This window comes from Lagenorhynchus albirostris, chromosome 1 (genome assembly GCF_949774975.1).
Source record: "Lagenorhynchus albirostris chromosome 1, mLagAlb1.1, whole genome shotgun sequence".
Lineage (NCBI taxonomy): Eukaryota > Metazoa > Chordata > Mammalia > Artiodactyla > Delphinidae > Lagenorhynchus > Lagenorhynchus albirostris.
This window is the reverse complement of record NC_083095.1, coordinates 159,930,748-159,956,080: the sequence shown is the minus strand read 5'-3', so window position 1 is coordinate 159,956,080 and position 25,333 is coordinate 159,930,748. Positions and strand designations below refer to the sequence as shown.

Here is a 25,333-nt window from a genome sequence, read left to right as displayed (position 1 = left end):
CATGAAACTAACCAGTTCGTGATTCTCCGATTGCGCTCTCACGTGCATTTACCAAGCACCTCTGGCGACCCAACTCTAAACGCTTTTTCCGGTGGCCTAAGTGTTTACTACACAACTGGGCAATTTCTAAGGAGCCTGAATCAAATACACATGCTTTGCTTGCCACTAAAACACTTTATTTCTATTTCAAAACAGCAGAAACCCAATAACAGTGTTAATAGTGGACTCAGATAAAATAAGGATTTTTGGGGGGGGCACATTTATCTACGTTACCTAATATGGCAAGAAAGGGACTGATGAATGTGTTTAGGAGTTCAGAGTCTGGCGTTAGTCCAAGGACTAAGTGTGGCTATTCCAAAGAAAATAAGCTATAGATTTGCAAGTATGGTTTTCATGAAGTTACCTTCATGACTGACATTTGGAAACAGACTATATTTTTCCAGAGCTGATATCACAGGGGTGGACTTCATGGGACCCCTGGGGGACCAATTATTGGCCTGACCTTCTTCCCGGAAGGACCCAGCTGCATGGCTGAGTCCAACACAGTTTCGTCCTTGCCCTCCTTTGCAAAGTGTTACGACGGAGGCCCAGCTGCCTTGGGTGGGTGAGGCTGAATGCTGACTGCCGTCAGCTCTTTTCCCAGGCGGGCCTGCTGTCCTGTGCGGTGCCACGCGTAACTAGTTTGCTTCTGCTCCAGAGGGTCCGCGAGGGCGCGGTGTGAGCCCGCCCTCAGCTCCTTGCTCTCCTCCTCTTCTGCAGGGGAGGATGCCAACTGCCGACCCTGCAAACCTCCTCCTGACCCTGGTGGAGAGTCTGCCATGTGTGGACTCCAGAGCGAGGTCCCAGGGCTGCAGGCTGCTCTGTGCGTGCTCGTGCCCCTGCCTGGCCAGCCAGTGCCCGGGGCATCAAGCCTCCAAGGGCTGCTCCTCCAACTGCTCTCCCCAAAGGCCTGGCCTCGGGCCCGAGAGCTGGGCAAATCCAAGACGGGCAGCAGAGGTCGCTGGGGCCAATCCCACCGTTTCCTGCCGGTCCCAGCAGTCGAAGGATGTCCCCAACCCCAGCAGCTGCAAGACCCCAATCACAACTTGCTAAATTCTTTAGTTCAGGGCTTCTCAATCTAGAATGTGCATATAAATCCCTTGGGGATCTCATTAAAATGTAGCTCTTGAGTCTAGGCCCAGGGGGCCTGTGATTTCTAAGATGCTCTTAGGAGATGCAGGTGCAGCCTGGGTTCATATCCACTAAAGTGGTAAAAACGTGCTATCAGAATGTAAGAGAGTTTGTTATAGTTATTAATAGGGTTGAGTGAGAAAATAAAAGCAAAACGTGCGATGGGTCCCAAAGGCGTCCCCTCTCGCGGACGAGCAGGGAGACTGCACAGCAGATGCAGCATCTTTAACCTCTCCCAGAAACAGCGTGATGACAGGTCAGCCGGCAGAGCTGGCTGAGCACGGCTTCCTGGTGAGCTGCTATCTGTGCCCGGACCGCGGCCCGGCCAAATCCTGTGATCCAAGGCTGAAAGTATCTCTGGACTTCAGCGAAGCTCTCGGGGAGATAGGGAAGCTTAATCACAGCTGACTGGGACATGTGAATCACGCACTGGAGCTTTCCAGCCAAAGGCCTCAGGGACCGACCTGGCTGGGGCTCTCCCCGAATTATCACAAATAATTTGGAACAATTAAGAAATGGGGGTCCATTCATTCAACAACAGCTGGAAACTCCTGTCGGTGATTGGGAAGGAGAGGCTGCATCCCAAATGACCTTTCTATGGCCATGCAAAACAGGTAATGGTTGAATGAATGAATAAATGATTTTTTAAAAAAAATATTTATTTACTTATGTATTTGGTTCACCAGGTCTTGGTTGCGGCAGGCAGGGTCCTTAGTTGTGGCATGCGAACTCTTAGTTGCGGCATGCATGTGGGATCTAGTTCCCTGAACAGGGAGCGAACCCGGGCCCCCTGCGTTGGGAGCACAGTCTTAACCACTGCGCCACCAGGGAAGTCCCCAATGATTTTTAAAAAGTAGTGACTGGATAAAGAAAGAGGGGGAAAGAGGAAAGAAGGAAAGAAAAGAAAGGAAGGAAGAGAGGGAGGGAGGGAGGGAGGAAGGGAGGACGGAAGGAAGGAAGGAAGGAAGGAAGGAAGGTTAATCCAAACTTGGCTTTACACTCTTTGTGCCTTTGGACAGTTCCAACTATTGCAAAGTTCTTCCCTATACTGAACCAAAAGGCTGACCCAATTCTCTGAATGAAGGAAGAGTCAAGCAGAAACAGAGCCACAGAAGAGCAGAGTGGGGAAATGGGCCAAATAAACCTAGTCTTGACGAGGCCACGGGTTATCCTCTTCCACGTCCGCTTCCCAGCCGGGGCCACCAGGCACTTCCTGCGCAGCACAGTGTCACTGACGAGGTGTTTCCAGTTTCTGCTCGCCAGGATCAGCGCTTTCCAGAGTGGTGGTGAGTGGGTGGGGTCTTGGGATAGATCATGAAGATACAGAGAAGGACTCGCTCTCTCTGCACTCTGCTGGGCAGGTCTCTGTGCTGCTTGCCCTCTGACCCCACCCCTTGGGCACATCCAGTTATAGTCAGAGGCTCTGCCACCATCTAGAAAGCCTGGGCCTCTCCTTGGTTCCTCTCCTTCCACACAGTAAGCTGGGGCTCAGGTCACTCCAAGACCCACAGTAATTATTTCTGCAGCCCCTCCCTCCATCAAACTTTCACCTGATCACTGCCCTCCCTCATACCTGACACTGGCTCCATCTTCAGCTCAGAATTCTTTAACCCCAATATCCCCAGCATTCCCAGTAAGAGGAGAAGGTGCTCCCCGTTTTCCAGGAGAACGCCCATCCTTCCCCATGGGCATCACTTCTAACGCCCAGAGCCTGGCTCTCCCAGCCAGGGCCAACTTTTAGTGACTGCGCTAATTTCCTCTGGGAAATCACATCTCCCCACCTCTTGGGTCCAAGTGCCCTGGATGGAGAAGCTGGCCTCACACCCTGGCTCAGACTCCCTAGCCACCGGAATAGGGCAGAGCAGGTGTCCCAAGCTGGTCCAAGAGAGCCAATCCTGGGACATTTGCTGGAAGTACTGGGAAGGCTAACAGTTTCTGCTGGTGTTGCAAAGCTAGTAGAACATAAACTTAGAGCTTCTAATAAACACCTTTTTTGTTATATGATGAAAGCCTGGGTGAGAATCAACCCTGCCTGGGAGCAGCCCCACTGCTGGCTATAGTGTATATCCAAAAGGACTGCAAGCAGGATCTCAAAGAGCTATCTGCACTCCCACGTCCACTGCAGCATTGTTCACAATAGCCAAGATACAGAAACAGTCCAAATGCCCGTTGACAGATGAATGGATAAAGAAAATGTGGTCTATACATACAATGGAACATTATCCAGCCTTAAAGAGGTTAGTCCTACCATTTGCGACAATAGGTTTGGACCTAGATGACAGTATGCTAAGTGAAATGAGCCAGTCACAGAAGGACAAATACTGCCTGATTCCTCTTATACGAGGTGCCTAAAGTGGTCAAACTCATCGAGGCAGAGAGGGGAATGGTGGTTACCAGGGGCTGGGGGGAAGGGGAAATGGGGAGTGTGTGCTTAATGGGTATAAAGTTTCAGTTACGCAAGATGAGTACGTTCTAGAGATCTGCTTTCAATACTGTACCTATAGTTAAGGATGCAGTAACGTGCACTTTACAATGGAGTAAGGAGGGATCTCGTGTTCAGCGTTCTTAGAAAAAAAAAAGAAAAAAAGGAGAGAGAGGAAGGAAGGAAGGGAGGGAGGGAGGAAGGGAGGAAGAAAGAAAGGAAGGAAGAGAGGAAAGGAAAAAGAAAAAAAGCCACGAAAGAGCACAAGGAACTTTTTGGAGGTGAAGGATGCCAAGGCCACCATCCAGGGTCCACTCCAGGGACATTTCTGTCCAAATGTGGTTCACTCTGCCCCTTTAAACATTGCCAGACACATTAAGACTTCCCACAGACAGAAGTGTCCACCCAACTCTGGTGAGCCCGCTGGCTAAACCCTTGACCCAGAGCCTGACCTGCCCTTGACCATCACTTCCCCCACCAACTGCCCCAGCTGGGTCTCCTGACTGGTTTCAAAAAGCCACATCCTGTGTTCAAACACTGAAGTCTGGAAAAAGACAGCTCTTTCCACAGAAGGTGATTTCAGCTGTCAAACCAACACTTCCTGGCTGCTTTATTTCCCTTTCACATCCCTCCCAGATATCTAACTTTACAAGGTGTGTTCCCAACGATTTCTACAGAGAGTTCTCTAATTCACCCCGGGCTGGGGGATGGCAGAGCACGTCTTTCTTTGCGTCTGTTTCAGCGCCGTTGTTTTACAAGTACGGTCACGTGTCACCATTTCAGGAGACACGAGATAAGCACAATGTAGGCTCTGTCCTCACACCTTAATCCTTTATCTTCTCCCTCCTTTTCACATATCATTGATAACCAACACTGAGAAAATGACTATTATCGTTCAGAAACAGTAGTACTGCTGTCACTTTTGCCAACATCTGATTCAGTCTTATAGGTGTTATGGACTGGACTGTGTCCCCCCTAAATTGATATCTTGAAATCCTAGCCCCCCAGAACCTCAGAATGTGACTGTATTTGGGCACAGGGCCTTTAAGGAGGTGAATAAAGTCATATAAAGTCAAAAGAGTATGGCCCTAATCCAGTAGGCCTGGTGTCCCTATAAGAAGAAAGAGGGAGTGGGACTTCCCTGGTGGAGCAGTGGTTAAGAATCAGCCTGCCAATGCAGGGGACACAGGTTCGAGCCCTGGTCCAGGAAGATCCCACATGCCGTGAAGCAACTAAGCCTGTGCGCCACAACTACTGAGCCTGCACTCTACAACCTGCAAGCCACAACTACTGAGCCCATGCACCTAGACCCTGTGCTCCGCAACAAGAGAAGCCACTGCAATGAGAAGCCTGCGCACCACAACGAAGAGCTGCCCCCGCTTGCCGCAACTAGAGAAAGCCCGCACGCAGCAACGAAGACCCAACGCAGCCAAAAATAAATAAGTAAAGAGGGAGAGACACCACAGATGTGTGGACACAGAGGAAAGTCCATGTGAGCACAGAGTGAGAAGGCGGCCGTCTACAGGCCTGGGAGAGAGGCCTCACCAGCAACCAAACCTGTCAACACCTTGATCTTGGACTTTCAGCCTCCAAAACTGTGAGAAGATAAATGTCAGTTGTTTAAGCCACTCAGTCTGTGGTATTTTGTTATGGCAGTCCTAGCAGACTACTACAGTGAGCAAAGCACTGCCTCATTTGCTCACCAGGCTTCTGCTGAATGCCTACTGCATGCCAAGCCCCGAGTAAGGCTCTGCAGGCAGACACAGAAGTGGATGAGAATCCAGTGGCTCTCAGTGTGGCAGGAGGAACACCACCGCACAAACAGATCTATCATAAAGTGGAATGCAAGCATCACGGTATAAGTCAGCTCTACTTAACACTTGTTTTGAAAACGCAAATCTGTTCCAGTGCCATTGATCCATTGGGGGACAATTTGAGCAGAATGTGAATTTGGTGTTTGCTGATGCATGACTTCATCTGCAAGACATACTAGGTGAACACAGAAAACTGCACCCAGCTGAACTCAGCCACATAGGAATTCACAAAATGCACACACTCAGGCACACAGCAGCCGCCTCAATTTACCGTGTGTGTTATGAGCCATGACCTGTCCAACATCTGGTGTTACAGTTTTTGATTTCTGCCTGAATTCACATGACTGTCCTTGCGCCATTTCACAGGAACACCCACGTGGCAGCCCTTCTGAGGCTCACTTCCATAAGTAAACTTCAAGTCAGTTTCAAGGTCAAGTGCCACATTTATGGTACTATTTATAAATTTCTTAACCATCGAATGTGTCAAGCCATGCTCCCATTTTTATCAGGTTCCTAGTTTTGTTCTTACCTGTCACTGACAAATTTTTGAGTGTTGTGTTCCCAGCCCACTTTCTCCCACTAAGCCCTGTGGGTTTTGTTTCACGATTCTGTTTACTGCAGTGATTTTTATGACATGCATTTTGGGTTAGAGCAGAGCTGACTGTATTTAAACGTCTCAATGAGAAATTTCATTTCTGGTAAGTAAGGTCTGGGAAATCAGTGCCTATAATCAGGTTCACAAATAATCATGCAATTGAGGCATAACCCTCATTTCAGAGCATGTGCTTGTGACTAATGTGTCAACAGTGCTTCCTAGGGGCGACATGCCCTAACTGCAGGTAAAATATAGGAAAAAAATGATGTATTAAAAATGAAGTTTTAAAACATTACAGGATGAATGAAGCTATTACACAAGCTAAGTCAAATACATCCCTCACCTGTAGGCAATTTTTTCTGACCTCCAGCTTCCTGATATGTTTAATGAAAGAAATTTTTCTCCAGGGAAAAGTTTTGAGAGAGAGAGAGAGAGCTACACTGACCTGTCATTGAGTTTTCTGAGGTGCACAGCTGCTCTCTCAGCTTCTCCACATCGTCAGGATGCACCTGTTCATAGAGGGTGCTCCCAAACCACTCTGACTGGGGCTGGTTCAGCACGGGGGTAACGGAGTCAGACACATAAATCACTCTCCCCGTCTCAGCCGCCACTACAAACAGAAATCCATCAGCCGCTTCAAGGATGAGATGCTTCAGTTCCTGGGAAGAAAAAATCATGATTAGGACCAAGCATGGACAAACCCAGGCCAATTAAATAGTCTTATTAGCAACCTTCAACTTTTATTCAGAAATTCATTGTGATACACAAACAGTTTTGGGGCTTTTGTTTGTTTGTTTTGGGAAGATGAGCTGTAAAAATGCATGAAGCTTATACTAGCCCTAAGATACAGCTACTCCAAACACTGTTAAGCCTGTCTTAACCAGCCTCTCTTAGGGAGAGAGGAAATTTCCAGCCCAGGGGAATGAGAGAGCAAGAAGTGATCACCAGGAGGTGTTGGGCTGTCAGAGGTGTGAATGGCCTCACCTACATATTCAAACTGCAGTCATGTCATTGGAGCAGAAGGGCCCGGTACACACGGGGCTCATGGAAGGGAGGGAGGGATCATAGGAAAGTGGAAGGAGAGAAGGAAAGGCACCAGGTGTCTCCCCAGCCACCACCTGCCACACTCAGAGTGCACTCATTCTTCTTCTCTTCCTTCCTTTCTGAGCTGAATGCTGGCGGCAGATGTAAGAGTATCACCTTACATCTGCATGTCTGTCAAATTTTCAGGACTCCTTGACAGCCAACATCTCAACAGACTCTCAGAGTAATCCCAGAAGGTGGCAGGGCACCTAGCATTGTCCATGTCACTTTACAGTGAGAAGAGAGGCTGACTGCACCAGCCCTGGAGTCACACTCACAGAGCTCATGACTGTCAGTGAAGGCAGGAAGGAAGTTGCTTGGGATCAATGAATGGGCGGCAGGAAGCCTGGCCATCATCCCGAGAGGGACATAGAGGGGGCAAAGTCAACTCTGTTATAAAGTCTTCTCTTTGCAGGGCCTGCAGGCAGCTCAGGTGTGGCTACCTACCCTGTCATTCTCCCATCAAGCTCAGGAGCCCTTTCCTGCTGAATGAAAGGGGCTCCATTCCTGCAGGAGTTGGGGGGCTATCTCTTCCCCGTGTGCTGGGGTCCACAGCCGCCTCTCTAACAACCTCACACACTACTCAGGGCCCAGAGAACAAAGGGATCCTTCCAGTCAGTGGCTGGCAAGCACTTTTTGCTGGGAATCCTTTGTTCACGTGTAATCTTAGGTGGAAGCTCCTCTGTAACAACAGAGTAAGGGCCATCTGCATGGAGGCAAAAGACGTGGAGTCTAGAGCATCTGACCCCACCCTCAGTGCCCGTCCCGAGGGGGCTCCAAAAGCCCGAAAATTAGAACATGTGAGTCTGCTGGGGAGCAGAAACTGGGAAGATTTGTCAGCGTCTCTGAGCCCTTGGCTGAGTCAGAACTGTAACATCCTCCGTCTGGGAATCTAGCGTGGAAGCAGGCTGTACAAGCATTTTTTTAAGGAAAAGTTTATTTTGTCCATTTCTCTTGCTTGGCCTTCTGCTGTTCCATGTCGCTTAGATGTTTACTCAGTTCAGAAGATTGGGTCAGCGGTTTTACTTTCAGTATGGAGAAGATCTTGCCAACAGGAAGGACTGTAAAAAATGAAACAGGTTGTCTGGGAAAGTAGAGAATTCTCTGCCTTTGGAGGAGAGGAAGTGGACGCTGATGCCTCCACGTAGGTTTTCACAGTTTCAGCCCTTTTGCAAGGACTGTGGGAAGGGCTTATGGAACAGAGCCTCACCCTCATCACGGGCCCCTCCTTCTACACCCTCCTCCCCGGTTTTTGTCTTCTGGGAGCACGTCACTCATGACCAAGGTCCTGTGCCTCGAATCCAGAATGAGCCTTGCCTGTATTCTCCAGTTAAGCCAACAGTTAGGTCTAAAGGCACGGACTGTGGCATGGAAGGAGACCATCAGCTATGGCCCTTCCACTTCACCGTGCAAGTCTGGACTCCCTACTGAGCATCTTCGGCTTCCATTTCTTCACACGTTTTCTTCAGTGAGATTCTGTGAGGTTCAGTGAGATCTTACACGTGAAGGACTTAGTAAAGGCTTGGCACACAGTAGGCGCTTAACACTTGTAGCTGCTGTTGTCATCAACAACCTACCTGGGAACCGAGAGAGAAAGATGGGGAGGACTCATGTAACTTGCATAACTGCCTTCTCTTTTCTCTTCACTTTCTTAATCCTGAGTCACTTACAGGTAAAGAGATTAATGTCAAATGTGGACCCTGGCAGGTCCACGTAAGGATTAAAGAAATGCAGAGAAAAAGCTTTTCACGATCCTAGTGGTCATAATGCATTTCTGTCTGCTCACCTGCCAGCTCTCCATCCTTCATTCCACTGCAGCCCCGTGTTAAACATTCTCCTCTGCTGCCTCCCTGACCTGTCTGCACGACCCTGCCCGGTGGGAGCCATCACTGTGGCCCTTTTACGGAGGTGGAAAGAGGCTGGGCCCGTGCCCTGGACCACCGGGCCCCGTGGCCTCGCAGCGAGGGCCACTCTGCTGCCATACCTCCTCACACCTCGAGGTGAGGAACACGTGGGCCCTGGGATGACCCAAGCCCTTGCTAAAATGCCTGCCACACAGGAATACACGTTAGCTCCTCTCCCTTTGCTCTTTTTCTAAACCTAAGTCCTGTGACAGGAACAGATTCTTCACACTGGCAGAATAAACGGTTCTGTCTCTGGACACGCCTTCCTCACCTGTTCCTCCAAGGCTCTGTGCTCACTGGTCTGCTCGTGTCGAATCCCTTCCTCTCCCGTTTCTGTGCATCTTCTGGGGCTCCTTCACAGCCTGCCAGGGCCAGCTCTCTCCCGAGGAGCCCCCGACGAGACCTAACACTTCCTACCTGCATCCCCGACAGCACATCACTTCCCTTTCCCCTGCCTGCACCATACACAAAGTGCTCTCAAGTCCATCATCTCCTTTATCCTGCAGTACCCCTCAGAGTCAGGAAGGCAGAGAGCTCATGTTCATCCACAGATGCGCAAACAGAAGCTGAGGGCATCTGATGACCTGCGCTACTACTGACCAGCATGGAGAAGAACCGTGACCCAGAACACAGGCCTTCCAGCGCAGGGAACGGTCAAGTTACAAAATACTTCCCACTGACCATTTCCTGGGTTTGCTCTTCCCAACTATGCAGCTCCTAGTACAGCTGTTAAATACATGGTTTTGGGGTCTGACCAACCTGTGTCAACTCCTGGCCCCGCCACTGAGCAGGGGACTGACGCTCTCTAAGCCTCCACTTGCTCACCTCTAAAGCAGGGATGAATTACAGAGGCTTCCTCCTCGGGCTAGAATAAGGACTGAATGAAATCCTGCACAGAAAGATCTGACTTTGACCCCGGCTCAGGGCAGAGGCCTAAGTGCTGGCTGTTAGGATCCTTGCCACTATGATTGTTGTGACGGCTACCAAAACTTTGATCGCCATCATGATCACCACCGCTATTCTACCACAGAAGAACTGTGGTTTTGCTTGGCTTTTTCCTGTATTAGCATGCTAAGCACAATGTCTTTTTTTTGAGTGATGCCTTATTAAGGTATATGGGAAATTTTAAAAGCAGAGGACGCAAAATCAGACAAACACCCCTGGAAGAGCGTTTCCTAGTGAAGAATGGAAATAAAATCCCCTGGTTTCATCCCTACCTCAGCCTTTAACCCTGTTTCCCCACGTAGCTTATTTCATCTTGGCGATGCTGTCAATCATTCTCTCCCCTTCCAATGATGTCATTACCGGGGAAGAAAAGCACGCAGGCGAGGGACGAACGGGGTACCTGCTCCGTCAGGAACGAAGGCTTGTAGGCGCCGTCTGTGGACTTGTTCCCGGTGCCCCGCATGGACTTCATGTGCGAGACAGCCATGCGCAGGATGGTGAGCTTGTCTGGCTTCCGGGCCAGCGCGCTGCACGTGGGAACCATGTCAGAGAGCTCGGTGATGTACTGGGTCATCTTGTTCCGCCGCCTCCTTTCAATCTCACTGTGGTTCTCTCTTCCCGAAAGCACGAGATCAGGGGAGGGGGAAAGAGAAGGATCAGACTGGGGGTTACTGTCTGACGGTGTAAAACGGCACGTACATCGTTAATGCCAAGTCATCAAAAGACTAGCTCGTAATGGCTAATTCAGTGGCTTTGAACACATCTTGGGCAGAGCAGCTCCCCGACACATTAGCAAGTTTCTTTCTCGGGGGGTGGGGTGGGGACAGGCTTCTACAGATGCCTCGGACTCACCTCTAAATATGTACTCAAAGCTTTCCACTGCTCCCATGTACCTAAGTACTTTTTAATAAGCATAAAGAATGAAGACATTATCCTTCAGGCATCAAAGTGAACTCAACATGCTTTCCATGTGCACCCACGGATCTGTACATGCTACGTGTGCGCACACACACACACGTGCACACACACCGAATGTAGTTACCATCTGCTCAAATACGTGGTTTACTTTGACCCGCAGTGAGAAACATGTCTAGCCTTGCCATTCTTGGTGTCACTGAACAACCACGCCACAGACCTACGTCACATCGAGTTGTGAACAAGACTTCGCACTATGTGCTGCACATTTTCTGCAGCTTAGTAACAGAACAGGTGCATCACGCTCACTAAACAACGGAGAGCCAATTAAAAAGCCCAGGGCTGCCAGGAATTCTGAGAGCAACCCTCGCTGACGTGTTAAGATGCTAAACTAGCAAAAGGGATGATAGCATGTTTCTGTCTCGAGATTATCACCTCTAGGCTTGAAAGGGAGTGACAGCCAACCCAGTTCAACGACACTGAGACAAAGCTGTCACCTTGGATAAAAGAACTGTCTAAAAGTACATCACACGTCCGTTGTAGGATTTAGGGTTTCACAGGTGCTCAAAGTATGAGGGTGACACTAAGCAAGAAAGGAAGCACACCAGGCAAGGCTGCCTCACACGCTGCATGCATCCATGGGGCTTCGCACCCCACCCTCCCAGGCTGGGAGCAGACGCCAGGCAGGCCTGATCACAGGCAGGGGTCACGTGAACACGCGAAAAAACCAAGGGGGAGGAGCTAAGCCAGGCGGCCCGGTGAGCACCTTCTATACACAAAGCACTGAGCCAGCGCACAAGGGGGAGGGGACGAAGGAACCAGGGAATGCCCCGCTCCTATCCTAGAGCAGCTAAGTACCAGTTAGGATGGTAAAACATCACCTTGCATAGTAGAAATGAAGGCAGGATGGGATTAAATGCTCCCAGAGGCACATGGAAAGTAAAGACCCCAGGAGAGAATAAGAGAGGAGAGGGGGAGGTGCTCCTGGAAGGGCTGGGGGAGGAGCTGGGAGGGAGCAGGTAAAGGGGGCGTATTCTGGGGGGAGAATCAGCAGGATCAAAGAAAGGGCTGGAATGGGGATGCAGCCTCTGTGGGCAGGAGCAGACAGGCCTGGGTGCAGGGGCGGTCCTGGGGCTTGGAGGAGAGGGCCGAGCAACCAGGAGCGTGAGAAACTGGGCTGGTAACAGGGCCTGGGTCACCCACGCCCCTCAGCGGGCTGCTGGGGAGAGGTTCGGAGGTGGGTGAGTCCTGCAGGGAGGCAGAAGGAGAGGGCAGCTGAGGCCAGCAGGGGACTCCTGGGGCAAGGTCTCCCCTCCTGTCCATAGTGAGGGCCCTTGGCAGCGGACTAGGGAGTACAGGAAACAGCCGGAGGCAGCCCAAGCACCCCTGCTGCACGGGGCAAGGGAGGATGCCCGCTGTTCGGGAGAAACGGCTCTCGGCTCTCAGGTTCCTGGGCAGGGGCTCGTATACTGTGGAGAGAGTAAAGACAACCAAGCAGAGGGGGTCCATCACAGAGACGGGGCAGTGGGGAGAAGGGGGCAATTGGTCAGGGGACTCCTGTGTGCCCCAGTCTTCATCACCATCACCCACTTGTGCCCTCCACACACACCTGTCACAGGTGGCCTGGAGCCGCCGGCCCACTGTGCACTGTGCATCGGGAGGGCCTGGGTGAGCTCACTCGGGGGCGTGCTCTCCACCCTGCCAGCCTGCACCTCATCGAGGCAGACAGGAGCGGAGAGGGTGTGCAGAGAACGCTGCCTGGGGCTGCTGAAGGGTGTCTCGGACAGAAACTCTGGCCACGCAGGAACAGTACATTACGATGTGGGATGCACATCCCTGCCGGGGGGGCCTGGACATGCTTCCCCGTATCTCCTGCTCAGAGACACTCCCGAACCCTAACTTGCTCCTACGGCTTGCCGTCTAAGTTCCACCTCCTCAGCTTGATTTTTAGGACCCCCCCTGCACCCCACGTCGGGGCCCACCCACTTTTCCGCCCTGTGTTCCAGCAGGCGCTCAGCTCCTTCACTCGCCTCACGGCACAGGAATGCGCTGTCCCCTCTTCCTCACCTTCAGGGCAGCCCACGGTGAAGTGCTTATTCCCCTCACGCTCAGTCTGCGTCAGATCTTTTCTAAATACCTCCCGGTTCTCTTCTACCTTCTCCCGGCCCACGCCCACCGGCTGGTACCACTTCTCACCCCCTCAACTCGGTGCCACCAGCCTCCGCAGTCTGGTCACCTCTTTCATCTCATCGCCCTCAGTTCAGTCCGCGTGCTGTGACTGGGCGGATATTTCTAAAGACGCAAACCCAGCTCTTCCCTTTCCAGCCCTTCAGTGATGCCCCAGACCCACAGGGCCAAGTCCAAGCCCCTGGCTAGTTACCACAGCGACCGCGCCAAGACTGGACCAGGGCACGCCTGCTTCTGATCCTATTTCCAAAAGAGCCACAGACCATCTCGCCTTGTAAACATCTGGGGGGAAGAGTCTTTGTGAAGTTCTTAAACATGGATCTAAAGCAATTTCATCCCTGCACTGGATAAACCCAACTCATGACATCAGGTCCTTGACGGAGACGCGAGGGCAACTGTTTAAAACCGACTGTATTGACTGACCAGTGCAGAAAATGCTCCAATCGTTTCACGAAATACGACTGAGTTATCAACAGAAGGTCAAAATGACGAAGAGCTGCCAGTTACCTAGCAACAAGATAAATGAGTGTAGCTACGGAATCTATTAAAATACGTATATGTCTATTCATATACATGTATGTATATATAGGTCCGTTTTGAAAGATCACGGAGGCAAGAAACAGGAAAAACACCCTCTTGGGAAAACAGAAGGAAGTGTCCCCAGGACCCAGGCCACCTCCTTCACAGGGTGTGGGCCGATGCGGGGTCTGCTTGGAGGAGCTGCAGGGGCAGCCTGTGCCCTTGGCATCTGAGTTTCGTGTGCCCCGCGTGCAGCATCAATAAAGCAATGAGCCCCTCTGTACGTGGGCACGGGGCAAGGGCTCTGCAGCAGTGACAGCTGAGGATGCGGGCACAGCCGTCGGCTATAACACCTCTGCTGGGACAAGAGGGCCCCCAGCCTGGCCCAGGAACACGGCTGCAGAAACTAAGGGCAAGAAAGAGGAAGTGCAGCTGCACGCTGCCTTGGGTTCCTCTTCCAACTCGGCTCCCAAGGCTGACCTCCTAAGGGTAATCGGAGCAGTGAGATACACGTCCATCCTGATTAAATACAAAATAGGGGTGCTTTGGAAATCTCAATAAAGATCTTCCTTCAACTCCGCGGATGGCAGCTGAGTCTCCCATCTCTGGTGGGAAGGGAACGACAGACCTGCACAGGCAGATGGACAGGACAGCTCCACGCTGGGGCCAGGTCTCCCGGTCACCACAGACCCAAGACACCTGGGGCACCTCAGGGTCTGAGTGCTGGGGGCGGGCAGGCAGGACAGACGCTGACAGACCAGCAGAGGCAACAGAGAGTGGGCAGGCAAGGACACAGCCCCTGTGCACAGCGAGTCCCCCACATACAAACCTTCAAGTTTCGAACTTTCAAAGACGCGAACGTGCATCTGATTCCAGCGAGGAACCAGAGCCTGCGCCATCCACGTCAGGCGTGAGTGACGTTGCAGCTCGCCCTCCGTCTCCTGTTGCTGACGATCCTTCAGCTCTAGCATCTCCCACCTCCTCCCCCTCCTCCAGTCAGTAACTCTTCTTGCCTGTTCACTCGATGCCAGCCCCTGGACGCCAGCTGTCGTACTGTACTACTGTACTTTTCAAGGTACTGCACTGTAAGAGTCAAAATGTTTTCTTTATTTTTTGTGTTTGTCTTTTATGTATTATTTGTGTGATAAGTATTATAAATCTATTCCAGTACAGTACTAGAGAGCCGACTGTGTTAGCTGGGGACCTAGGCTAACTCTGCTGGACTTACGAACAAACAGGACTTACAACAAAAGTCCCGAGAAATCTCCAGGAACCCGAGGGCCCCAAGACCCTGCGTGCCCCTTAGGCAGGCCTGGCTGAGAGGAGCGTGTGGTAAACCTAAGTCCTCCAGCTGCCTCTCTTTGCTCTTGTCACCAGCTGTGAGCCCTGGGGGTGGCAGACAGCCTGACACCATCAGGGACACGACCAGCTCCCTCTCGGCCTGGTCACCCACACGGCCAGGTCCCAAACCTGAGAAGTCAGTGCTGACATCCGCCCCCCGCCATTGCCAGCTTAGTAGCTCCACAGGTGACAGGACCGTTGGTAGAGCAGCCCTGCTCCAGGTGGGACCAGGGCCACGTTCCTCTGACACCTCAGCTTCCACCGCCACCTCCTGACACACGCGCTGCTCTCCAGGCCACCATGGTCTCAACAACAGACCAGCAGGAAACAAGCAAAACGCCTCTTCTGTCCACTTGGATGGATACACACGGCCAAGCAGCAGGAAAGGTCTGATTCGGTAAAGGTCTTAGCACTTCTCATGCGAAAGAAGCATCCGTCCCCTCCAGCCAGGGGGGAGTCAGACTGTGGGAGGAGACCCTTTGCAGAGGTGCAGACCATCTGTCCCTCAGGACTGGGATGGGGAACCATCCTGACCAAGCGGGGAGGATTTGGGGGGGCGTTCCAGATTTTGGGGGGTTTCCACACGAGTCCTTGCCGGCTGACAGCAGCCTCAGGCTCAGACTGGCCCTGGCTCCTCCTCCCTGACACCAGGAGGGAGACTGTATCTTGCAAGCTTTCAGGGAACACCCTTCCTGTACTGCCCAGCCCTTCCTGGGTGGCAGGGCAGGGCACCGTGAGAGCCATGAAGGCCCGAGGAGGGCATTTTGGGCAGCCCCACAGTGACGCTGGTCACAGGCCCTGCGGAGGGGACCCACAGAGGCATATCCAGCGAGGCAGTTTCCCTGGGCTCCAAGGCTTCTGCAGAAGGAGCAAAAGATGTTTCCTCCTTGGGAAGGAGGCAGGAACCCTGCCCCCAGGAGCCATCCACAGCATGGTTTTCTGCAAAGCAGCTGCAAGATACCCCGGTGTTTAGGCTGAAGATAAGGCTCACCCAAGACACAGGGAGATGAAGTCTGAGAAAGCCCAGGTCCTGCAAAGAGGAGGCCCAGGCCCAGACTCTGATCACCCCCATTCCGGTGGGATCACTTCCCCCACAGCCTCCCAAGGCCTCTCCCACTGGTCACTGCTCTGGTCCTCAGGACCGTCCTTTGTGGAAGACGACCCTGAGCTCAGAGAGGTACTGACGTCCCAGGATTTGAACTAGGCTCAGAGCTGGAACAGCGGGGGAGACTGACAGGCAAAGATACCTAAGGCTCTATGGGGAAGAAAAGGCCTGGCGGCTTCTAGAGACACACAGCTCAGGACTACTTATGACTCCGGAAACGATTTCCTCCCCTTCTCTATAAAGCCTGGGGTTATCCAGGTACTGTCATTGCAAATCTAGGTTAGTCTCTGCAAGAGAAAAGCAGGAGGAGCTGGGGTTGCTGAGCAAGGAAAGAAGGGCATCAAAACTGAAGTCAGTGGCATGAGAGCCCAACATCTACGAAGGGGTGACTGGTCCAGATGGGCCTGAGGGCAGAGGGTTGGCTCCGCCTGAAAGGAGTTCATTCCAAAGCGTTCTAACTCCAATCCTAACCCCAACCCACTGAAACGACGAGAAGGTCTCAAGCTAAACCCCCCAGTAATTTGGTTGCTCATGGGCTACACCATGCCAGGTTCTACCCAACTTCTCTGCCAGACTTCACTGTTCATAAGAGCTAAGGCTGTCGAAGCCACTATGGAGAACAACATGGAGGTTCCTTAAAAAACGAAAAATAGAGCTACCACCTAACCCAGCCATCCCACACCTGGACATATACCCAGAGAAAACCATAATTCGAAAGGATGCATTCACCCCAATGTTTACTGTGGCGCTATTAGGACATGGAAACAACCTAAATGTCCATCGACAGAGGAATGGATAAAGAAGATGTGCTACCTATATACAATGGAATATTACTCAGCCATAAAAAAGAACGACATGATGCCATCTGCAACAACACGGATGGACTACAGATTGTCATACTGAGTGAAATAAGTCAGAAAGAGAAAAACAAATATCGTATAATATTGCTTATAAGTGGAATCTAGAAAAAAGGTACAGATGAACTTATTTGCAAAGCAGAAATAGAGACACAGAAGTAGAGAACAAACTATGGACACCAAGGGGAAAGCGGGGGTGGGACAAATTGGGAGATTGGGATTGACATATACACACTACTATGTATAAAATAGATAACTAATGAGAACCTGTTGTATAGCACAGGGAACTCTACTCAATGCTCTGTGATGACCTAAATGGGAAGGAAATCTAAAAAGGAGTGGATATATGTATACATGTGACTGATTCACTTTGCTGTACAGCAGAAACTAATACAACATTGTAAAGCAACTACACTCCAACTAAAAAAAAAAAAAAGAAAGAAAGAAAAGAAGATCACAGTCCAGAAGAAAAAGAACTAAGGCTGTTGAGGCAAGGAGTATGTCTGGGAAGGTTGGCAGTGCTCACGTTGGGTGTTTACTCGGCAGTGTCAGAAGGCTCAGCTGAATCTCTCCCTGCTCTAAACGGAGTCCACATGGCCAATCCAGGGTGTCCCCCACAAGGTTACTGATAAGATGAAGTCCAACAAAAAAGGGCAATCCAGGCTTCCCTGGTGGCGCAGTAGTTAAGAATCCGCCTGCCAATGTGGGGGACACGGGTTCGAGCCCTGGTCCGGGAAGATCCCACATGCCGCGGAGAAACTAAGACCCTAAGCCACAACTACTGAGCCTGTGCTCTAAAGCCCATGTGCCGCATCTACTGAAGCCCCCGCGCTCTAGTGGCTGTGCCCCGCAACAAGAGAAGCCACCGCAATCAGGGGCCTGTGCACTGCAACGAAGAGTAGGCCCCGCTCGCTGCAACCAGAGGAAGCCCGTGCGCAGCAACGAAGACCCAATACAGCCCCAAATAATAAATAAATAAAGTAGAAAAAAAAAAAAGGCAATCCTTGCTCCTTCCCAGCTGCCCTCTCTGCATCAGAAGTACTTTGAGCATCTTCCCACCTCCAAACAGAATGCTCAGCTCTCTCAGCTAAGATGGACAGACTGAGAATTCTGGGACATGACAATCTTTTTCTTTTTCTGCCAGGAAAGATCTCTGCAGGACAAGCCCACGTTGCATAGTTTTCCCTTATCAATGGGGTTTTGATATCAGAGCTCTAAATAAAACAGGGTGGTAGATTCCCAGGGAAAGATTAAACCAAAACATCATCACAACCCACAGAGCCAGGAAACAAAATGCCCACAAGCGTAAATACTGCACAAAACCAAGAGGAAAATATCAAAATGGGTGTGATGGAAAAGGAAAAGTCAATTCCGTGGAAACTTTCCTAGCGTGGGCAGCTTTACTTTTAGATAATGTCAGAGGTTCACTGGCAAAACCCCACAAAAAAATATAAGGACTCCTTCTGGACTGCTGCAATTGGGTGACATAGCGTCCCCAGGGAACAGCTGAGAGTCACACAGATGATGGATGGAACCTCGGGAAGGTCAATTGGAGCCGGTCCTCGAAGGGTGAAGGGTGAAGGGTGGAAGAGAGACTAAGAAAACTCATCAACGAGGTCTTTTAGTTCCAGGTTTGTAGATGGTCCCATGCACTATAGTAGAATTCACAGTAACAGATGTGAGAACTCCCTGCGAGATCTCCTGGGTCTTCTGAGAAAGGGTGCAGAATGAGTGTGAACATGGCAAAAATCAGGTTGATAGCGACAAAAATTAAGGGTTTGGGAGTGAACACTTGGTTGTTCCTAAGATATAAACCCAACATTTAAAAAGATCTCTAGTTTTCATGTTTCCACTCTTCTGTTTTAATGAACATTACACACATACACGTACACGTGTATGTACATATATGTAGGTCACACGGAGAGCATGGTGTGTAAAGTTGACTCTCTTGATGACAGCTCTGGGATGCCAGCTGTCCTGTGTATGAAACAGTATTCAAGGCGCCACTGAGGGACTTCCCTGGCGATCCAGTGGTTAAGACTCCGCACTACTAATGCAGGGGGCGCGGGTTCGATCCCTGGTCAGGGAACTAAGATCTCGCATGCCGCTCAGCGCAGCCAAAATGAAAAAAACAAAGAAACAACAACAAAAAAGAATTAAAAAAAAAAAAAAGGACGCCACTGAGCCCAGCTGCAGGCACAAGAGGAGATTTTGGGACTCACTAGATTATCCACCAACAGGGCATTAAAGTAGGAAGAACCCTGAGCCGCTCAGCATGACGGAAGAGCTCTGGCCTCTCCTCGAGTGTAGGGATGCTGGATCTGCTGGGCAGGATTTGCGAGCGCCTCCAAGGGAGACCAGGGCTGTCCGCGAGGGGACGGGGTCAGGGAGGGGCTCATGCTGGCCTCCCCGAAGGCGGGTCCAGCCCCACTCACCCCCGCCGGGGAGATTCATCTTCGGAGAAACACTTCCTGGTGTATAATCAGTTTTCCCAGAGATGGAGAGCTCAACCCCAACCTATGACAGGAGGATGACTTGGCAACTGGAATTCCCAGAGGCGTGAGGTGGAGCCCAGCCTGGGAAGGAAGGCCGGCTCCGAACGCCCGCTCCCCTGACGCTCCCACATACCTGTCTCGACCACCCTCCAGGCTCCTTGTCACCGTCCCCACCAGCCGCCCACGCGACAGCGGGGACCTGCACCAGCCTGCCCGGCTGTACCACCTTCCGCGTCCCCATTCTTCTCCAGCAGCCATCCCCCCACCCCTGAGCCTCGGCCAACCTCTCCCAGAGCTGCGACTCCCCACTTCGTGAACACACCCGCTGCTTCTCCAGCTCCCTCAGATTCCCACAAAAGCAGAAGGTTCTTCGTTCATCTGCAGTGGGCAGAGGCTTACAGGTGTGCCTGAGAGGGAAGTCTGGGATGCCCCAGGTTGAATTCCAACGAGGCTAATGGAGGAAACGGAGGTAAAAACGTTGACCCCGACTGAAATTGCAGACCACGAACGTGGGGTGGCACGAGCTGTATTCCAGTCCACTCCCCTCCATGTTTTCCCAGGTCATCAACCCTCCCTTCTCTCTGCTCCTGGCCTTTCTTCCTTCTGCAGCTGGACCTGTAGCTTGACCTCTTCAACGGCCCTCTCATCAACATCAACCACCTTGCTGACCCCGCCCCCCTGCTGGACCCCCCGGGCCTGAGTGCACAGGCCGTCTGCATCCCCCAGCATCCAACCAGCTGGGCGCTGCTGGGGGAAAACCACACGCTAACACAGTGTGCTAGGGTGTGGGGTCTACAGTACAGTTCGTACATCTCTTCCACCCAGGCATCCCAAACTTCTCTCTCAGGCGCACCATTAAGCCTCTGCTCCTGACAGCACACGGCCTCTGCTTAACCAGAGAGGAGGAACCATCAGAATGAACCCCTCAACTCTCCGGACACCCAGCAGCATCACACTCAGCTGCACTTGCAGCTCCTCCTCTCTGCGGCCAAGGATGGGTCGTCCCCCTGCTGGGCTTGGAGCTATCCCTCCCCTTCCCCACTCCCTTGACCCATCTCTCCCCAACCCCACTCCAGAACCTTCCAAATCCCCGGTTATACTCACTCTTTCCCCTCCCCGTGGACATGCGCTCATGGTCTCTTCCCACCCTTAAGAGTGGTCTCCCTCCCCAAGCCCCAAATGCCCTCTTCCTTTTTTATCCACATCCAAGCTGCTCAACGAGCTGTCTCCCCCAGGCTTCAATTCTGCATTCCCCAGTATAATCCTCAGACCCTGCAGACTGGCTTCTGCCCACCAGGTTGCCCGTGACTTTGTGTGGGAGGTGGGAAGCATCCGGGGTCAGCAGAGCCCTGTCCTGCGTCCCACAGCCCCCAGAGCGGCATGAACCGGTGTGGGAAGGAGGGCTGAGGCCTGGGGATGGTGCAGCGGCCCTCAGGGCATTTCTGGCCCTGGAACACATGTGTGTGCCCATGTGCGCGTGCATATGTGTGCGTGCATATGTGTGTACCTGTGTGCAGCGGCTGGGTACACACACGCACATATGCATGCGTGTGCATGTGTGTGGTTAGGTGGCTGTGGGCAGCTTCATGGTTACTACCTTGTTCTTCCTGAGACCTGCTGTGATCAGGCAGGAACCAAACCCAATTGATTTACCTCCTATGTGGCTGTGACCGCATTTCCCATATCCGAAATTGAGACACGACGTCTGACGAGAGGTCGGACGTTTGAGTTGGGACCACCCTTGAGAAGCCCTGGGAAAGCTGGCTGCACACACAGCAGGGGGACAGAAATCACAGCCTAGCACCCTGGCCCGATTCTGAGACAGCAAATTCTGCTGGTGAGATGCCCGCATCTCAGCCACCCTCTCTGGCAGGGCCTCGCCCAAGGGCTCCCTAGGCTGACTGTAAGCACAGGAGCAGGAAACAGAAGTGGCCCCGAGGCAGGCCATGCCTGCCACCGGCAGGAGACGGCCTGCAGCAGTCTCTCCGACCCTCTCCTGGACGGCTGCCAGAACAGCTCGGCAAAGCGGAGGGCGGGTAGCCTCAGTCGCCTTCCCAGCTGGGAGCAGCTCAGATGCCCCCTCCGGCTGACAGGTCCATCAACTCTCCGACGGTCACACACTGAAGTGGGCCCAGGCTTCCGCGGGTACCAGTGTATGTTGGAAGCATGTCCCATCTTCCCCTCTTATTTTCCATGTGCAGGGGAAAGGATACGGTTCCCAGAAGCCTAGGTTTGAACCCTGACTATGTACAACCTGACTCACTGGCGGGCTTACAAGACAGTTTCACAGAGTCTAGGGTTTCTGTTTCTTCCTGATGGGACCTCAAACAATGAGCTCTCTGTGTCCCTGCACTGTTATTTCATCACTGACACTGATCTTCCATGTCAAACAAACGTCACTCCTCGTCTCTCTTCCTCCCTCTGTTCTGAGACCCAGGAACCATCATTTCCTGAGGTCAACAAGCGATGGAATGTTATCTCAGGGGGAATTCTGCTCCAAGAAACCACAGGTCATTGTTTCCTTGTAAAGGGAGGCTGTGTAAGGCGAGCGCAAACTAGGCTGGGGAGATGTGTGCCCCTATTTCCGAGGCTAGCTCTCTTTTCGGGAACAAAGCACTCCCTGCTATTAAAACTTATCCTAAGAAATGGGTGGACATCTAAGCTGGGGTTCTGTCTGCACCAAGGGAAAACTAATACACGCTTTTGTTGTTGAAACTCGTGTCTTGATCTGATTAGAAACTCCGGGGTCATTCGAGGTCAAAGCGTGCTCCACCTTCTCTGTCCTTCTCACCCAAGCGGAGCGGGGAGGATGGAAGGCAAAGTTCTCGGGGAGGAAAGCGTCTCAAGTGACAAGACTTTCTATGGACTTGGAGACGCCAGGAAGCCCAGGAATAGGAACGAGACGCATGTTCCTCTTGGATTTGGGGAGGGGGTGCTCAATCCACACCCACAACACGGGTAAAAGGTAGCCAACCAAAAGTAACTGCATGGGGATGAGCAAACTGGGGGAGGCCATGGGTCCAGGGCTCAATACGGACATCATTCTGCTAAAAACACTTATAAAATAACCGAGGTTGTCAATCCAAACCGTGGACTGTGCATACCGGAGAAAGGTACCCGTAACCTGGGGTACATTTTCAAACGCATCAACCACCAGGAATTAGGAGTGCTTTGATGGGGCAGCGGGGGAGGAATGTCAAGGCAGGCCCTTCCATAAGTAAACTGAGTACAGATGGGCATTTTGCTAAGACTGATCTTTGCCCTTTTCTCCGTGTTGCCAAACTTCCTCCCATAACTTGAACAAAATAATAAAGACAAAAAAAGCCATGGGGCTGGGCCGGGCTTGTCCTTCATGTATGTGGTATATCTACCACCACCGGCTCCCACGGGCCAGTATCCTTCTGTGAGGCAGTCTGTTCTCAGGACAGCCCCACAGAGCCTAGTTAGAGATGCTGTCAAGTGGCCAGTGAGTGATACAGCTCTTAGGAACTTAAGGTCCAGTTTTATATCCTACATCCAGAACAGGGCCACCCAGGTTTCTTATATTTCTCCTTATTTTCCACGGTAGAAAAAGAGGCTTTTTCTTGACTGTTTTTCTAAACTTGAACTCTAGGTCTGTCTTTTAAAAAAGAATCCATTGAAACGGGCATTCAGTATTTAATTCAAAACGCCAAAAGAGCTAATAGTTTGTTACTTAACTTTTGATCATCCAGGCTGGGGCTGGCGGGTTTGCTAACAGTTACCTGCCCCCGGGCCAAATACTGGCATAGACGAGGCAATGGCTTTCTTTCAATGACGAAAGACATTTAAAACCCTGTTGGTCCCAATGAGGTGATAAACGGTCTTGGCGTCTTTAAATCTAGGGAACATAAAGTAAACTCACCTTGAAAATTTGCTGGGACCTTCTCCATCTTCATCATCAAAGTCCATTCTGAAAAGTCAAGATCACGAGTGAGCATTCATTATACGCAGGACATTTAAGTGGACACATGGGCCGGTGTCACACACAGGGGGTTTTATTTGGTCAGATTGCTCTCCAACAATCCCAACCCTTGGCAGTGCAAAAAACAGTATCTCTACACGGTCATCGTACAGGTTTGAGACAAGAAAGGGCAGAATGAAAGGTCTACAGCACCAGTGCCATTAATTATATGATTGGGGACTTCTGCAAAAGTGCTGGAATATCAACTCGAACCCTTCTAGAACCCTATACAGGCTGCCAGTGGGTTGCTCAGGCTGTGCTGGAAAAGTCAACACCCCTTATCTCCCACCACCTTTGGGGATACCTGCTCCCCTCCATATCATTTATTCCACAGGGAGACTTCCTTCTTTAAATTATTTTGTGGTATATTAACAGACTGAGAAAAGCCCAAGAGGGTTTCAAAAACAGGAAGTTTTAAGGGCAATGAAGGGATTATGAGGGAAACATATACTACTGGTTGTGCCATGTGAGGACTTGGCTGGCGTGGATGAGTCAACATGGAAAGGGCATTTAAGGCCATTTCCTATAAACTCCAGGTCCAAGTAAATGGGTGTGTGGGAGAAACAGTCGTTTGGGGCCCAAGCTACTCAAAGTGCCTGTCTGCTTACTGAAACTCACCCAATAAATACTCAAGATTCCCACTTCATTGGGCCTCTCCAAATACACATAAAACAAAAAGTTTTGATAGATATTTCTTTAACTGATATCCCAAACTCTCCTTCTCAAAAAACAAACAACAAAAAACAGTCCTCTCTAAGGTCAGTTAATTTTACTCCTGAAGATGTTAGAGCAGACCAGGTACTTATTTAAGGTGTACCCAGAGTCTTCAGGAACAAAACAGAAATGGTACAGATGTCTTCGCTCTCCTGGACGTTTGAGGGAGGTGGGATTCCTTGGGGGAAGAACGTCTCAGAGCCACTGCATGCCCCATCTTGTTCTCAGTGGAACTGAGGGACTAAGTGGGACACAGTTTCCGTGGACCCGAAGCAGAAGGGAGGCCGGCCTGCCTGGTGGCCAAGAGCTTGCCACCAGAGTGGTGGGTGTGCTCTAGGACCACAGCTGCATATGCCAGGGCTGCTGGCCTCCCAGGGAACGTGATCTCCCCCTCAGCTCTCAGGGTGGGGGCCCCAGTGGGTAATGGGTGATGGGGGGAAGGCACAGGGCACCCAGGCCACCAGGAAATGGCCAGTTGCATAGGAAGAGCCACCACGGGACAAGTACATGGGAGAGGCCCCTAATGAGGTAAATCGTACTCTCCAGGCTTTGGGGTTACTTGGGGGACCTAGAGACTGTGATGACATAGGGCAAAGGAACATTATCTTCTTTAAAATGGTATCACATGTTTATTTTTGGACTGTTTTATGTGCAGTGTGGCCAGAGTTCTAATCTGAGTTGAACTGATGGGATCCCCTGCCAGTTTGGAATCCCTGATTTCCAGGCACCAGGGCTTGCACTGGCTGCTTGGAATAAAAGAACAAAAGGCATTACATAACCGGGAGAGATGACAGCGATGTTAACAAAAATACTTCTGCACAAAGAGGAGGGAAGACCGGGAAGAAGAGTGATAAGAAAGGGAAAGTAGAGTTAAAACACCACTGGGAGAGACAGACATGCACCCCCCTACAATGCAGACTGGGCAGCCGGGCACCAGACAGCAGCTGCAGAGTCACCTACGTTGTGGGAAAATGGTGGCTGAACGCACGACTTTCTAAATGAAGCAGAGTCATCAATATACTGCTTAGCTACTAAGCCATCACCTCACCTTTCCTGAAAAATCACGTCTGGGAGATAGCACCAAAAATCCTGCTCCCAGAGCCTCTGGGCCTCTGCAGAGCTACAGAACCACACTGCCACCCAGTGTTCATCACGGGTAAGAGCGACTCTGCTGCAGACATGAAGGTTACTTAACACCCCTGGGCTGGCAAAAACAGACTAGTGTTAAGAAAAAGAACTCGCACTTTCAAAATTCTAATGGATTTATGCAAACATTTAGCAAAAC

At 51.3% G+C, this 25,333-nt stretch overlaps 1 protein-coding gene across 1 annotated transcript in view; it reads right to left on the bottom strand.

Moving 5' to 3' along the window:
- ARNT2 (aryl hydrocarbon receptor nuclear translocator 2) overlaps positions 1-25,333 on the bottom strand; it is a 195,324-nt gene that overhangs the window by 116,966 nt on the left and 53,025 nt on the right. The window contains exons 3-5 of the mRNA XM_060120677.1: positions 23,236-23,283; positions 10,334-10,547; positions 6,447-6,660 (exon numbers count right to left, since the gene is read on the bottom strand). Coding sequence (XP_059976660.1) covers positions 6,447-6,660; positions 10,334-10,547; positions 23,236-23,283 — 476 coding nt within the window. The remainder of the gene's footprint in view (positions 1-6,446; positions 6,661-10,333; positions 10,548-23,235; positions 23,284-25,333) is intronic.